Source organism: Lepus europaeus, chromosome 22 (assembly GCF_033115175.1).
Source record: "Lepus europaeus isolate LE1 chromosome 22, mLepTim1.pri, whole genome shotgun sequence".
Classification (NCBI taxonomy): Eukaryota; Metazoa; Chordata; class Mammalia; order Lagomorpha; family Leporidae; genus Lepus; species Lepus europaeus.
In genome coordinates, this window is record NC_084848.1 from 41,061,812 (window position 1) to 41,077,822 (window position 16,011).

Sequence of the window (16,011 nt, forward strand, 5' to 3'; positions counted from 1 at the left end):
CAGTCCTGGAGTTATCAGAAGTCCTTGACAAGCAGTTAGATGCTTTTGCCACAAAACCCTCACTTCTGAAAGCTAGCAGCAAACAGAAAAGGCTGTGGGTTTCTGCAGCTTTCATTTCCAGTCCTTGTAGCAGCCCCTGCAGGGAGTCCAGGATTCCAGTCCAGGGCTTTTGCCGGTCACTCTCCCCACCCCCACCCCCCACCCCCGTCCAGGGGAAGAGCCCCACCACTGGGTATCACCACTCCGGAAGCCTTTCCGGTCATGTGCTACTTCAGGACAGCAGCTCAACCGTGACCTCACCCCCTGCAAGCTTAACTGTGCAGAACTACAGCTATGGCAACTGCTTATGTTGTCAAATGAGCCTGGTAACCTGCACGAACAGTCGCAGCATTCTAAAAGTGCACAGGTTACAAGACAAAACAGCAGTGCCCCCTACATGTACTCACAGGTAAAGGGTATTATGGAAAATCAAATCAACCCTGGGCAAAGAACATCAAAACCTACAGCAAATTCCCAGCCCTCTTACCCTGTCTTCCTATCTCCCAGCTTTGGGCTCTACCAGACAACTATCCAGGCATCCAAGGAAGACACAGGTCCTGTACTTAGCAGGTGCACAAGAAATCCTCCTGTCTTGTGAATGTCCCTCCTGACACATCAACAAGTCACTCTTGATGGGAACAATTACTAGAAATTGCAACTACTGGCCTTGAGAACTAGGATACTGAAAAAAGCAGGTTTTAAAATGTCTCCAAGGAACAAAACCAAAAACCTACCAACTCCTGCATTGATGGTTTAATACCAGAGTAATTCAAAATGTTTGTGAACACATGGAATTAAATGTTAAGTTTATTTTATTGCAAAAAATTTTCAAAGTCTATGCATGATTTTTCATAATACACATTTTTCAAGAGCTTTTTGAAGACTCCTTGTTTGCATGGATTTCAAACATTTTCGAATAAAGTTGCCCTTTAATCACATTTTCCAGGAGGTTTTTGAAGTACACTCGTGCTTTGGCTCTTTCCCTTTCCGTGAGACTCAAGTCACAGGTGGGACCGCACCCATGCATAAGAACTCTCCCTAAATACCAAAATTGGTACCATTTCCTCACTAAAATGCATCCTATTTTAGTTGCAAATTCCTATCTCAAAAATGGGGGAAACTAGATACCGGGTGTGCGTAGCTCCTGGAAAAGGTATATCTTTCTGAAGAACTAGCCCAACTGCTGTGCTCCTGTGGGTGGACGGCCAACTGCCTCCTTCAAGGGGTGGCAAGGTGACAGTGTTGTTATTCCTGTCATAGCCTGAATAAACCAATACATTTCTAAAAAACAAATGAGAAATAAAGCACAACACCTCATAAACGACAGCCTAATAAAGTTCTACTCCAAGCTGAGTTACACTGAACAAAGTGAGGAAGGACTTTAACCAATTAATGAACTAAATATTTTGTAATTTTATGGAAGCTGAAGTATGCATAAGAACCGAGGACAAGATTAAAGGATTTAAAGTAAAAGAGAACAAATTATTTCAATGTTAAAATACTAAAACAGGGAGCCGGTGCTGTGGCGTAGCAAGTAAAGCCACTGTCTATAGCACCAGCAGCCCATGTGCACACCAGTTCGAGTCCTGGCTGCTCTACTTCCGATCCAACTCCCTGTTAATACCCCTGGGAAAGCAGTGGAAGATGGCCCAGGTCCCTGGGCCCCTGCACCCACGTGAGAGACCCAGGGGAGGCTCCTGGCTGCTGGCTTTGGATCAGCTCAGCTCCAGACATTGCAGTCCTTTGGGGAGAGAATCAGTGGATGGAAGACCTGTCTCTCTTCTCTCTCACTCTCTGTAACTCTGCCTTCCAAATAAATAAAAATATTTTTTAATGCCTGGATTCAAAGCTCCTGACCCCAGCTTGCTGTTAATGAAGACCCTGGGAGGCAGGGGTGATGGGTCAAGCCATTGGATCCCTGCCACCCAACTCCTCGCTCCTAGCTTCCCTGCCACAGGTGTTGTAGACATCTGGAGAGTAAGCCAGCAGGTGGTGAAGGACCCTTATGGGGGAGAGGGACAGGAAACTAGGCCTGGGCAAATATCAGGGGCTTCTTAAGAGGTTAGATGCCCCAGAGCAGAACTGCCCCTCCCCTCCAGGAAACCTCTGGGCGCGCCCCAGAGCAGAGCTGCCCCTCCCTTCGGAGGGTCTCTAGGCGCACACTTATGATGTCACTGCGACCGGCCAATCCTGTAACACCTTAGCACTCTCCCTCAGCATTCTCCGGTATGCTAATTGTCCCTCCAAACCAACCAATCCCGTGCCACCTCTGCATTTTATACCAGCACTCTCCACCAGCATTCTTCGCCAGCATTCTCCCATATGCTAACGGTCCCTCTGAACTGACCAATCCTATGCATGCGTTAGGAATATGCTAATTCGTTGCCTATATAACCTGTGTAAAACTGCCGCTCAGAGCTCCTCACTGCCTGAGGTGGGGGGCCCGTTTGTGCAAACGTACAATAAATACCTCATGCTTTTTGCATCAGCTGGTTTGGAGTCTGGATTTTTGGGCGTCCTCTCGAGCAAGTGGGCATCTCTACTACTGAGGGGCCCAACAGTGGGAGCTCTATTTCTCTCCCTCTCAATTTTTTTTAAGAAGACTAATGAGTTTATTTAAAATAAGTTGTAGAAAAATAATTTTTCTTATATGACCTATCTAAAATGTAGACCTAATATGAGGATACCTCCAAAAGCTCAAGGAAAAATGGAATCAAAAGATGCATTTACTTTAGTGCAAAAGACTTTTGAAGTCCAGCAGATGCAATAGCTGCGTGCTGGGCTTTTCACTCTGCCTTGGACCATGGCACCCTGTGATCACAGTCGGAGCAGTGAGTTTCTGAAGTCCGGGGGGCAGAACAGGGCTTTTCTAAGACACAAGAATAAAGTAGAAAGTGAGTTTGCCTTTTGGTCTCTTCTTTCCCCTTCCATTTGTCCACGCCACTGAGGGTCAGTGCACCACTGTCACCGACGGCCAGGATTCCCTCAAGTCCAGCTCCACCACTTGCTACTCAGTAACCTGCCATTTACATACCGACAGGGAAAATAACGGTGCCCCCGGCAATGGGCTATTGTAAAGACTGAAGGAGTCAACACACATTAGGTGCTGAAGATGGTGCTGGCACACTTAAGCCCATCACGTGGTTGTTTTGCTTGCTACCAAAGGGTCTGATGGCCCACACTGCTCTGGGCTTCCGGAACACCCCTCTGTGATCCACCTCCTGGCCGTGCCCCTGTTTGAGCCACATCCTCTGCTGCAGCTCTTCACAAAGCTTCTGCTCCACACCCAACACATCCTTCAACAAGAACGTGCACTTGGTCCGTGCTGTCCACACAGCAACAGGCAGGCAGGGCGCTGCTGTCCATGAGTGAGCTGTACGTGGCGGGCTTCTGATAATCCGGTCACCTTAAGGGATAACAGGATAACAACGCAGGAGCTGGGCGGGCACTCCCACTCATGTGTTAGGTAGGAAGTTAGGAATGAGCCTAGATGTGTAAGAGGGGCCTAAGGAAAACAAGCAGCAGGCTTCAGCAGTCAGAAGACACCTTGGAAGCAGTCTAGCATGTGGCAGTATTAAGTCCTGACCATACCTGATAACTCTACAGGCGGTCCCAGCCTTCCCCCGATAAAGGAACGCTCCCCAGGCGAATTCTCCGCTCATCGCCAAATGGGTTACCCAGCCTGAGAGCATTTAGCAACAAAACCTTCTTCAGAGCCTTCTCCCAAGGGAGGCACCCTAGGGGAAGCTCCTCTGTCCAGAGCCAGTCTGATAGCATTGAGTCGTGAAACCCTGGGAGGAATTTTACCTACTTTGCACTCAGCAAACCCTCTGTCCAGGAGAAGAGGAAAGGTAAGAGGAGAAACAGCAGGAAGAACTGGAACCCATTCCCTACTAAGCCCCAGTCAGAATACAGACTGTGCGCGCAGCTCTCTCCATTAAACCACGTACCCTTGCTTTCTGCAGCCTGAGTGAACGGGCACTTGCTCTCGGATTCTGTCTGGAGAGGTGCCCATCTGACGGATGCCCTACCCCATTCAGCCCTACTACCCTGCTTGCCACTCCTCTCTGTCTCACGTCTGAATTCTTTCTTGCGTGAACACAAGAACCTCTTCCACCATCTCTACCCACAATAGCCCCGGGGATCCTCCTACAATGTGCAGGGTTGAGTATGGCTGAATATTCAACACCAGCAGTTTTTCACCAAGGAAGTGGTCCATTTCACCTGCTACAATGCCTGTGATTTTACAAATTCCAGTTTTCCCTACATAAACAGTTCAACTCTATCAATTAAAAATTGGCTCCTGGAAGCTGGCGTTTGGCATAGTAGTCACTTCTCAGGACATCCCATCCATGTGCCTCTGTTCGTGTTCCAGCTCTACTTCCAAATTCTAGCTCCCTGCCAATGAGTGCCCTGGAGGCTATCAGGTGATGGCTCAAGTAGCCAGGTCCCTGTCACCCATGTGGAAGACCTGCTTTAAGTTTGTGCCTCCTGGCTGCAGCCTGAGCCAGCCCCAGCTGTTGTGAATGAAGAAGCTGGTGGGAGCTCTCTTTCTCTCTCTCTCTCCTTGTCTCTCTACCTGTCAAACATATCCTTTTAAAAGCTTTTTAAAAAAATTTTAGGGGCTGATGCTGTGGTCGCAGCTGCTCTACTTCCAATCCAGCTCCCTGCTAACATGCCTGGGAAAGCAGCAGAAGATGACCGAAGAGCTTGGGTCCCTGCCACGCATGTGGGTGACCTGGATGAAGCTCCTGGCTCCCAGCTTTGGCTTGGCCCAGCCCTAGCCATTGTAACCATTTGGAGAGTGAAAAAGTGGATTCAAGATCTCTATATATCTGCCCCTATCTCTCCCTCTTTGTGACTCTACCTTTCAAATAAATAAATCTTTGCTAAAAACTTTTTAAAATAGAACTTGACTTTTTTTAAAGAGTATTTTCACCTTATTTGAAGGGCAGAGCAACAAAGAGAAAGAGTCAAAGGCAGAGATCTTCCATCCACCGGTTCACACACACCCCCCCCCCCGCCAGATGCCCACACAGCTGGGACTGGGCCACACTGAAGCCAGCATTTCAGAATTTAATCCCTGTCTCTCACATGGATGCAAGGACCCACATAGTTGAGGTAGTCCCTACTGCCTCCCAGGCACATTAGCAGGAAGCTAGATCGAAGCAGAGAAGCTGGGACTCAACCAGGCGTTCCTATGTGGGTTGTAGGCATCCCGAGTGGTGTCTTAACTGCTCTGCCAAACACATACCCCTATCTTATTCATTTGAGAGAGAGAGAAAGAGAGAGAGAGAGAGAGAGAGAGAGAGAGAGAGGAGATGAGACATCTTCCATCTGCTGGTTCACTCCTCAAATGCATGCAATATCTGGGGCTAGGCCAGATTAAATAAAGCCAAGAGCCAGGAACTCATTCCAGGTCTCCTGCATCAGTGGCAGGCACCCAACCACTGGAGCCATCACCTGCTGCCTCCCAGCATGCACATCACCAGGAAGCTGGAGTCAGGAGCAGAGCCGAGACTCAGAGCAGACACTGGTGCAGGGCAGGATAAGGATGTCCAAGCAGCAGCTAAACCAGTGTGGCAAATCCCCACCCCTTTCCACATGACCTCCGAAAGAAAACTAAAATGCAACCAAGACACAGCACTAGCACCACCGTGTTCCAATTTCCATTCACTTTCATCTAGTTTTAATAACCTCTCCGGCAATTGCTGTTGCCAAAAATGCTAGAGTACATGCATTCAAGTAAGTTAAAGAACTTGAAAATGAATCTGGCAGATCTGTAAGAATTTGATCGCCTGTCTAGATAGCTAGAGATGTAATTGGTCATTACAGGTGGAAAAAACTCAGAACAATTTTAGATTATTACCTGGAAATATTTTTAAGAAAAATCTAAATTGACATGTGACATAGTGGCCACATATCCTGCAGGATGCAGTCTCTTGTTGTATCCCTGGCCTGTGGCTGATACTGCAACACTTATTTAAAATGAGGGGGCCATTGTTGCTGTTTGCAATGCAAACATTGCAAATTGATTTCAAACAATGCAATATCCCGTATCGGAGCAACAATCTGAGTCCCGGCTGGTCTGCTTCCAATCCAGCTTCCTGCTAACGTGCCTGGGAAAGCAGCAGAGATGACCCTAGTGCTTGGGCCACTGCACCGATGTGGGAGACCTGGATGGAGTCCCAGGCTTCTGGATTGGATCTAGACTAGCCCTGGACATTATGGCCATTTTGGGAATCAACCATTGGATGGAAGATTGATTATCTATCTGTCTCTGTCTCTCCAACACTCTGCCTTTGAAAGGTAGAAATTTAAAAAAAAAATGATTCACAGGAGGGCAGGCCTTTGGTGTGGTGGATGAGATGCCTGCATCTCACACTGGAGTACCTGGACTCAAGTCTGGCTCTGCGTCAGGCAGCAGACGATGGCTCAAGCCCCTGGGTTCCTGCCACCCATGTGGGACACCCAGACTGAGACCCCAACTCCTGACTTTGGCCTGGTTCATCCCTGGCTATTGCAGGCGTTTGGGGAGTGAACCAGTGAGTAGGAGAGCACTTGCATGCGTATTCTCTCTCTCCTCTCTCTCTGCTTTTCAAATAAATTAAAAATAAACATTAACAAATAAGTCACAAAACACTTCAATTCTTGGCCCAGTGAAGGATTCGATGGCCTCAGCCCCCTCCAGCTGCCTGTTCGAGTGTGACACTGTAATTGCTACACCCAGGATTTGGCTCCCCACTCCCCACACGCCCTGATCAAACAAGAGGCAGAAGCAGCACACGCTGCTTTTTCTCACCTGTCCAGCACGAGGTCTGGGGCAAAGATGAGCTTGCCGGGGTGGTCGATCGAGCGCCATATGAGCCCCACCATTAACACCTCCATCCAGCAGCTCTCCAAGAGCCGCACTTGGTCCAACAGGCTGAGCTCCACAAAGCCTAGGGAAAGCAAGAGCTGTGAGACGCACCTGCCCTCCCTCAGCACCTCGCACCCATGACAACAGGACAGCAGGTTTTAAAGAGAAAAAAAAAAATACCTAACAATACAGGAAAATAACCTGTGTTTTTAAAATGTGATGAAGGCTGGTTAAAGGAAGAACCACCTGAACTTAGGGCGAGCCAGTGCTGGGCCCCTTCTCGAGACTAATACCCAGTCCTAGGGCACCGAGCGGCTTCACGTATATGAAGGAACCATGGGTATGAAGGATTCCAACAGCCCAGCTGTGTGTGAGTGATGTTCCTACAATGACAAAAGCACGCAGCGAAACATTTCCCGGAACGTATGTCTAACGTTTTTTCAGAATTTAGTCAGAATTTATCAAGGCTGTACCTGGGCTCATCTGGCTCCCCAGACACTGATGAAGAACAGAAAGCCCGACCCAAGCTTCATCAGCTACAGCCTAGTGCTTCCTCTGCTCCACTGACAGGCAATGCTCGGCTGGGCGTCAGAGGACCTGCTGCCTGACCCAGGCCATGACTGGGAGCGCGGGGGCAGAGGCTGGCAGTGGGGTACACGTGGACAGCAACACCAGCCTCTGCAGAGTCGAGGCTTCCGCGGACACAACACCTCCCATGCAGAGTTAGCATCCTTCTAGGCAGGGCTCTCCCAATTCCGTCCTGAAGAGCAAAGGCTGCCACCAGAGGCGGTCCTGAGAGCCTCCCAGCGCTGGCCACAGAGCCGCAAACAGGTCAGCCCCAGGAAGGGAAGCAGTCCAAAGGCAAGGCCGATGGCAGGGGACTTCCCCCAGGGGCGTGAGAAGAGGGGCAGTGTCACACGTGTACAGTCACCACAGGCACGGCCAGGCCTTTCCTAGCTGACTACTGAATCTCCTTTTCTCTGAGAAACGGGGGTCATAATGCCAACCTCCGAGGACTTCCTACAGCAGATCTCTGACCCTCCGCATCTCAGATGAGGAGACTATAGCCCCGAGACCACCTGTGGGCCGAGTCTCTCAACAGCTATAATGCAATCCTGCATGGAGGAAAACTGGCAGGGGTGATGAATGCAAAGGTGGACAGCCCCCTTCCAAAGCCACACAGAGGCTCAGTTCAGTGCCTAACGCATGCATGTCCCAGTCTCACCCACAGTCACAGCCGCTCAGCCTACTCGAGACGGGTAGGGCTTTTTATTCTTAGAGATAACATTCAACAAGATCGAGACTGGGTGAGATTTTCATATTTTCGCTGGTCAATGACTATGTCAACTGAGAGAGAAGAAGAGAAATTTACAACTTCGGACAAAGCCTATTTTGAAAAACCAGGCTAGAGGTGGGACTAAGGCAGCTTACAAATTCAGTTTTGTTAGGACGCAAATAAGCTGTATAGGGTTTAGCAATCATTAATTTCACCACCACTCTCCATGTGGGGTCCCACAAAATAGTGTTTGGAACACATTTAATATTTTTTATTTTCAATTTAATTAATTTTTATTTTATTTGAAAGATCTTCCATCTGCTAGTCCACTCCCCAAATGCCCACAACAGTCAGGGTTGCACTAGGCTGAAGTCAAGAGCCTGGAACTCGTTTGGAGTCTCCCATGTGGGTCACAAGGACCCAAATATTTGTCATCATCTGCTGTGCCTCCCCAGGATGCCTGTTAGCAGGAAGCTGGAGGGGAAGTGCAGCAGTCGGGATTGAATCAGACACTCTAATGTGGGACGTAGGTATCCAAAGCAGGGACTTAAGCACTGTGCTAAATGTCCGTCCCTATTTATTTATCTTATTTGAGAGGCAGAGACAGAGAGAGATCTCCCATCCACTGGCTCACTCCTCAAATGCCCTAAACCAGAGCTGTTATTGTGGCATAGTGGGTTAAGCAGCTGCCTGCAGTGTTGCCATACCATATGGGCACTGGTTCAAGTCCCAGCTGCCCTACTTCTGATCCAGTTCCCTACCAATGTGCCTGGGAAAGCAGTGGAAGATGGCTCAAGTCCTTGGGCCCCTGCACCCACATGGGAGACCTGGAAGAAGCTTCTGGCTTCAGCCTGGCCCAGCCGTTGCTGCTAAAGGTCATTTGGGAAATGAGCCAATGGATGGAAGATCTCTCTCTCTTGCTCGCTCTCTCTCTTCCCTTCTCACTTTTTAACTCTACCTTTCAAATAAATGAGTCTTAAAAAAAAAAAGAAAGAAAGCAAAATCTAGAGGAAGATGCATCAGTATTCTCTCCTGGCAAAGGGCAGGGAAAGCAACTTAATTCTGGCAAAGGTAAAGATGCTAAACAAAATAGAACTGGAAACCAGAAAATCCTCAGGGAACTCGGAAGGAATAGGGACCCAGACCAAGAAATGACCCCCTACACTTCCCCTTCCAAGCTGAGGAGACACAAGCCAGAGTGCAGCAAACATCTCTGCCTTTCAGCCAGGCCCCGGGACCTTAGAATTCCTTGCCCAAATGGTCCTAAGCCCAGCTGCAGACACTGGGTGAGTCATCCTCCCAGACCACACGTGGACACAGAAGTGGCCAACAGATGACGTGGACACATAGGAGGAGCATGTGTCTCCGTGGTGTCGGATGGATCTGGGGATGGGAGAAAAAGAGTGAGGAATAGAAATGGAAGGGCTAGGGGCCGGCGTTGTGGTGTTAGCTGGTAAAGCCACCGCCTGCGACACCAGCATCCCATTCGAGTGCTGGTTCATGTCCTGGCTGCCCCACCACATCCAATCCAGCTCTCTGCTCATGGCCTGAGGAAAAAGGCAAAAGATGGCTCAAGTGTTTGGGGCCCTGCCACCCATGTGGGAGACCCTGACGAAGCTCCTGGCTTTGGCCTGGCCATTGTGCCAGCTGGGAAGTGAACCAGCAAATGGAAGATCTCTCTTTCCCCCTCACTCTGCAGCTCTTTCAAATAAATAAAAAAAATTTTTTTTGACAGTCAGAGTGGACAGTGAGAGAGAGAGACAGAGAGAAAGGTCTTCCTTTACCGTTGGTGCACCCTCCAATAGCCACTGCGGCTGGCGTGCTGCGGCCAGCACACCACGCTGATCCGAAGCCAGGAGCCAGGTGCTTCTCCTGGTCTCCCATGGGGTGCAGGGCCCAAGGACTTGGGCCATCCTCCACCGCACTCCCGGGCCGCAGCAGAGAGCTGGCCTGGAAGAGGGGCAACTGGGACAGAATCCGGCGCCCCGACTGGGACTAGAACCCAGGATGCCGGCACCGCAAGGCAGAGGATTAGCCTAGTGAGCCAAGGCACCGGCCATAAATCAATCTTGAAAGAAAAGGGCAGGTCAGGTAAAACTAACTCCTCCTGCACTACCATGCCTAATATAGAAGAACCCAGAAGCCTAAAGACTCCTAAGTCAGAAACTGCCTCCCAGGACACCTGAGGGTATATAGGTTAAGACAGAAGAAAAAAGACAAATCTCATTTACAAGTTATGAATCAAGCCAGCAAGCTGTAAACATGTAGACATAGCCCGAGGACCTCCACTTTGTACCCCTAGCCCCCAAACATCGGGCAGGCCTTCCCACAAATGGAACACAATCACCCAGAGAGCCTACCGGGGATTTTCTTGGCCCAGCCGATCATGTGCACCAATTCCTTGTCGGCCAGCTTGGTGAGGGACAGCATCATGGAAGTCTCGGTGAAGGGCGAGCTGGGGCGGCTCACCAGCACGTGGGGTGGTTCTGCCTCCAGCAGGGTGAGCACCAGCTGTTCCGGGCTCAGGGCGCTCAGCAGCACGTCCTTGACACGCGTCACAGGGCCTCCATTCTTCCTGGCTCTGCTCGGGCAGTGAAGCTGCTCACCGGAACTTCTCCGTCTCCGCACTATGCGGTACCCACACCTTTCTCTCCGGGAGCCTGCGGGGGGTGGGGGGGAGACCAGATGATGACTTGGTGCTTTCCCTCACCGGCATTCCAGCTCCCCGACTGGCCAGGGTGAAAATGACACAATGACATCACAGAAAGCCCCAAGCAAGCACATCCTCAGAGCAAGTCTGACAGCGGAGGCTTCGCTGTGATTATCTGGAGCCCTGGGGGCTTGTACCCAGCAGTGCTCATTACAGATGTGACATCAGCAACACCAACAACTTCTCAGGTCTCCCCATTTCAAGGTTATCTATAGACACTGAATCCACTTCTTCTTCTTTTTTTTTTTTTTTAGAAAAGTTTTATTTAATAAATATAAATTTCCAAAGTACAGCTTCTGGATTATAGCGGTTTTCCCCCCATAACCTCCCTCCCACCCACAAACCATCCCATCTCCTACTCCCTCTCCCATCCCATTCTTCATTAAGATTCATTTTTAATTATCTTTAGATACAGAAGATCAACTTAGTATATACTAAGTAAAAATTTCAACAGATTGTACGCACAGACACACAAAGTATAAAGGACTATTTGAATACTAGTTTTACCATTAATTTGCATAGTACAACACATTAAGGACAGAGGGCCTACATGGGGAGTAAGTGCACAGTGACTCCTGTTGTTGATTTGACAATTGACACTCCTATTTATGACATCAGTAATCACCTGAGGCTCTTGTCATGAGCTGCCAAGGCTATGGAAGCCTCTTGAGTTCACAAACTCTGACCTTATTTAGACAAGGCCATAGTCAAAGTGGAAGTTATCTCCTCCTTTCAGAGAAGGGTACCTCCTTCTTTGATGGCCCCTTCTTTCCACTGGGATCTCACTCACAGAGATCTTTCATTTAGGTCATTTTTTGCCACAGTGTCTTGGCTTTCTACGCCTGAGAAACTCTCATGGGCTTTTTAGCCGGATCCAAATGTCTTAAGGGCTGATTATGAGGCCAGAGTGCTGTTTAGGGCATTTGCCATTCTATGAGTCTGATGTGTAGACTGCTTCCCATGTTGGGTCGTTCTCTCCTTTTTAATTCTATCAATTATTATTAGCAGACATTGGTCTTATTTATGCGATCCCTTTGACACTTAATCCTATCTTTATGATCAATTATGAACTTAAACTGATCACTTTAACTAGTAAGATGGCATTGGTATCTACCAACTTAATGGAATTTGGAGTCCCATGGCACGTTTCTAGCTCTACCATTAGGAGTAAGTCTGAGTGAGCTTGTGCCAAACTATACATCTCCTCCCTCTCTTATTCCCTCTCTTATTTTTAACAGGGATCAATTTTCAGTTAAATTTAAACACCTAAGAATAATTAGAATCCACTCCTCTTTTTTTTTTTTTTTTCTTTTGACAGGCAGAGTTAGACAGTGAGAGAGAGAGACAGAGAGAAAGCTCTTCCTTCCATTGGTTCACCCCCCAAATGGCCGCCATGGCTGGTGCGCTGCGCCGATCCAAAGCCAGGAGCCAGGTACCTCTTCCTGGCCTCCCATGTGGATGCAGGGCCCAAGCACTTGGGCCATCCTCCACTGCCTTCCCGGGCCACAGCAGAGAGCTGGACTGGAAGAGGAGAAACCGGGACAGAACCCAGCGCCCCAACCGGGACTAGAACCCGGGGTACCAGCGTCGCAGGCAGAGGATTAGCCTAGTGAGCCGCAGCGCCGGCCAGAATCCACTTCTCTTTTAAAGTGTGCCAGCATGCCTAAGTTTCCTGAGTTTCTCTTTTTACCTGTTAAACAAGTATATTTCAAAAACAAATTAATTTTTAAAAATCTGTAAAATATAAGTGAATTTTGATCTAAATTCTTTGACTTTTTTATACTTTTGTAATTTTCTGTATTTCATACATAAAGCTAACTTAGTACATATACTATTTTATAATCTACATTTTGGTTTTTTATTTAAAACATTTTACAAATATTTAAAAAACTGTATAGCACTCTGTTCTATGAGTATAACATCATTTACTTATTTGAAGTCTCCTATTGGTGAAGATTTAGGTTGTTTCTAATTGCTTTGCCAGTATTAACTGCAAATGAAAATACATCTTTAGATGCATATCTAATTACTTCCTTACAATAAATTTGGAGTGAAATTGCTGAACCAAAGCATATACACATTTAAAATTTTAACACATATTGACATAATGTTCTCCAAAAGTATTTAAAATTTTATACTCTAAACAATGGTTTAAAGACTACCTATTTTCTCATACCATGGGACACTAAAAATCATTTTTAATCTTTGCTAATCTGACAAATGACTAAGCATTTCTTTAAAGATTAGCAAGGTTGTTGACTAAAAAAATCTGCTTTGTATTTTTTAATTTATGAATTGCCTACTTACTTACTTTGCCCTTTTATCCTCTAATGTATTATTGTATTATTTTATTAAAAATGTATTTTATGTAATATATAATTTTATATTATATATTTTGTTTTATATTATTATTTTCCTATAATGTATTATTATAAAGGTTCCTAATATTGCAGTGATAGCTAACTTTGGTTATGTGCAATATGTCTAGTTTGTTACATATGCTTTTCATGGTGACTTTGTCACACCATCTTATACAAATATTCTCCTTCATCTTCTTAGTTCAAATCTATTTGGAATCTTATGCAGATCTGTATTATACTGATATTTCATGGTATAATTTCCCAGACGAATGCACAATTTTGCCAATACTATTTATTAAATAAGCTTTTCTAAACATTGATTTAAAATGCTTTGTTCTTAATAAATAATTATATATAAAGTATTTTTGTTCTGGATTCTCTACTGTTTTACATATCTATTTTTCTCTTCCTGTGCTGGTACCAAAATGTTTTAGTCTTTACAGGTTTATGGGCCAGAATTCAGAAAATGGAGGTGGGAATCCCTTCAAATTAGAATTATATTCTGAGCTAAACCATCCTTCAAGGATGAGGAATAACTCAGAACATTTTTCATTAAATAGAGATTTAAAATATGTATCATTCAGAGCACCTCTGAAATAGCTAATCTGTGTTGAGATGGAGAAAAATGAACTAAAACAGATTTCAGAAGACTCTAAATTGGCAAATCTGAGATTAAATCTGAAACAATGTTGAATGAATGCAACAACAGGTAGTTTCTGCAGACAAAGATAAAAGGCAGAGTCAGAATACCAGATGATAACATGTAAGCAGAGAGGAAAATGACTTTGGTTAGAATTTCCTAAGATTCCTTATTTGGGAAGAGAAACTTAAATTTTCAAATGAAATGAATTAAGAGAATATGTTGGGGCCGGCGCTGTGCCCTAGTGGGTAAAGCCGCCGCCAGCAGTGCCGGCATCCCATATGGGTGCTGATTCAAGTTCTGGCTGTTCTACTTCCAATCCAGCTCCCTGCTATGGTCTGGGAAAGCAGCAGCAGATGGCCCAAATCCGTGGACACCTGCACCTGTGTGGGAGTCTCAGAAGAAGCTCCTGGCTCCTGGCTTTGGCCTGGCTCAGTCCTGGCTTTTGTGGCCATTTGGGAAGTGAAACAGTGGATGGAAGATTTCTCTCTCTCTCTCTGTGGACACTATCTCTTAAATAAATAAATAAATAAATAAATAAATAAATAAATCTTTTTTTAAAAAAATGCCTAAAAACTAAACTTAAAAAAATATATTTATTTTTATTTATTCGAAAGACAGAGTTACAGAGAGTGGTAGAGCCAGAGAAAGAGAGAGAGAGAGAGAGAGAGAGAGAGAGAGAGAGAGGTCTTCCACTCACTGGTTCACTCTCCAAATGGCCACAGTGGCCGGAGCTGCCCCGATCTGAAGCCAGGAGCCAGGAGTTTCTTCCAGGTCTCCCACATGGGTGCAGGGGCCCAATGACTTGGGCCATCTTCTACTGCTTTCCCAGGCCATAGCAAAGAACCGGATTGGAACTGGACTCGAACCAGCGCTCATATGGGATGTGGGTCCTGAGGCTAGGGCTTTAACCCACTGCGCCACAGAGCCAGCCCTCAAAAACTAAACTCTTAAAATGCCTAGTTTTGGGGCCAGCGCTGTGGCGTAGCTGGAAAAACCACCGCCTGCAATGCCAGCATCCCATACAGTTCAAGTCCCAGCTGCACCACTTCTGATCCAACTCTCTGCTAGTGTGCCTGGGAAAACAGAAGATGGCCCAAGTCCTTAGGTCCTTGCACCCATGTGGAAGCCCCAGAAGAAGCTCCTGGCTTCAGATTGGCCAAGCTCCAGCCGTTGCAGCCATTTGGGGAATGAACCAGCAGATGGAAGCTCTGTCTCTCTCTCTGCCTCTGTGTAATTTTGCCTTTCAAATAAATAAATAAATCTTTTTAAAAAAAAAAAAAGCCTAATTTTTGTACTCCCACCATTATATCTGTTCGCTAATTTCAGTTGCCCACATTTTAAAAAAAGAAATGTGGGGCCAGCGCCATGGCGCAGTAAGTTAATCCTCTGCCTGTGGCACTAGCATCCCATATGGGCACCGGTTCTAGTCCCGGCTGCTCCTCTTCCAGTCCAGCTCTCTGCTGTGGCCTGGGAAAGCAGTGGAAGATGGCCCAAGTGCTTGGGCCCCTGCACCCACATGGGAGACCAGGAGGAGGCACCTGGCTCCTGGCTTCAGATTGGCGTAGTGCCAGCTATAGCAGCCATTTGGGGAGTGAACCAACGGACAGAAGACCTTTCTCTCTGTCTCTCCCTGTCTCTGTAACTCAACCTCTCAAATAAATAAATAAAATCTTTAAAAAAAAAAAAAAGAAAGGTTCATTAGGTGATAGTAAGAAATTCAAATTATTGACTCAAAAAATATGTATATCAGAATTTCCTTTTCCTTTGGCTAATCATAGGAGAAGGAAAGTTCTATCCATTATTGACCAGATGGAAGTGCTACAGAGAATTAAGATCAGTTAAATCCTGCTTGGTTACAGCTTTAGTGTGTCTCCTAAGGCTTCACGTGTTGAAATTTCATTCCTATTGTGAAGTATCGAGAGGGTGCAAACAGTCCACTGTGTGCATCAGGGTAGAGCCCCAACGACTGAACACTGGTGGCTCTGTAAGAAGTTAAGAGAGACCAGAACACACACGAACACACACGCACACACACATACACACGCACGCACGCACACATGCTCCCTGTCTCCATGTGACACCCTGCACTGCCTCGGGACTCTGCCAGCAAGAAGCAAAGAGGCC

At 46.7% G+C, this 16,011-nt stretch overlaps 1 protein-coding gene across 2 annotated transcripts in view; it reads right to left on the reverse strand.

Annotated features, from left to right (window-relative positions):
- The window catches only part of ESR2 (estrogen receptor 2), a 56,561-nt gene that overhangs the window by 21,277 nt on the left and 19,273 nt on the right, over window positions 1-16,011 (reverse strand). Inside the window, exons 4-5 of one of the 2 annotated variants that reach the window (XM_062181325.1) lie at window positions 10,535-10,834; window positions 6,842-6,980 (exon numbers count right to left, since the gene is read on the reverse strand). In XM_062181325.1, the coding sequence (XP_062037309.1) occupies window positions 6,842-6,980; window positions 10,535-10,834 (439 nt within the window). The remainder of the gene's footprint in view (window positions 1-6,841; window positions 6,981-10,534; window positions 10,835-16,011) is intronic. The other variant, XM_062181326.1, reaches the window with a different exon arrangement.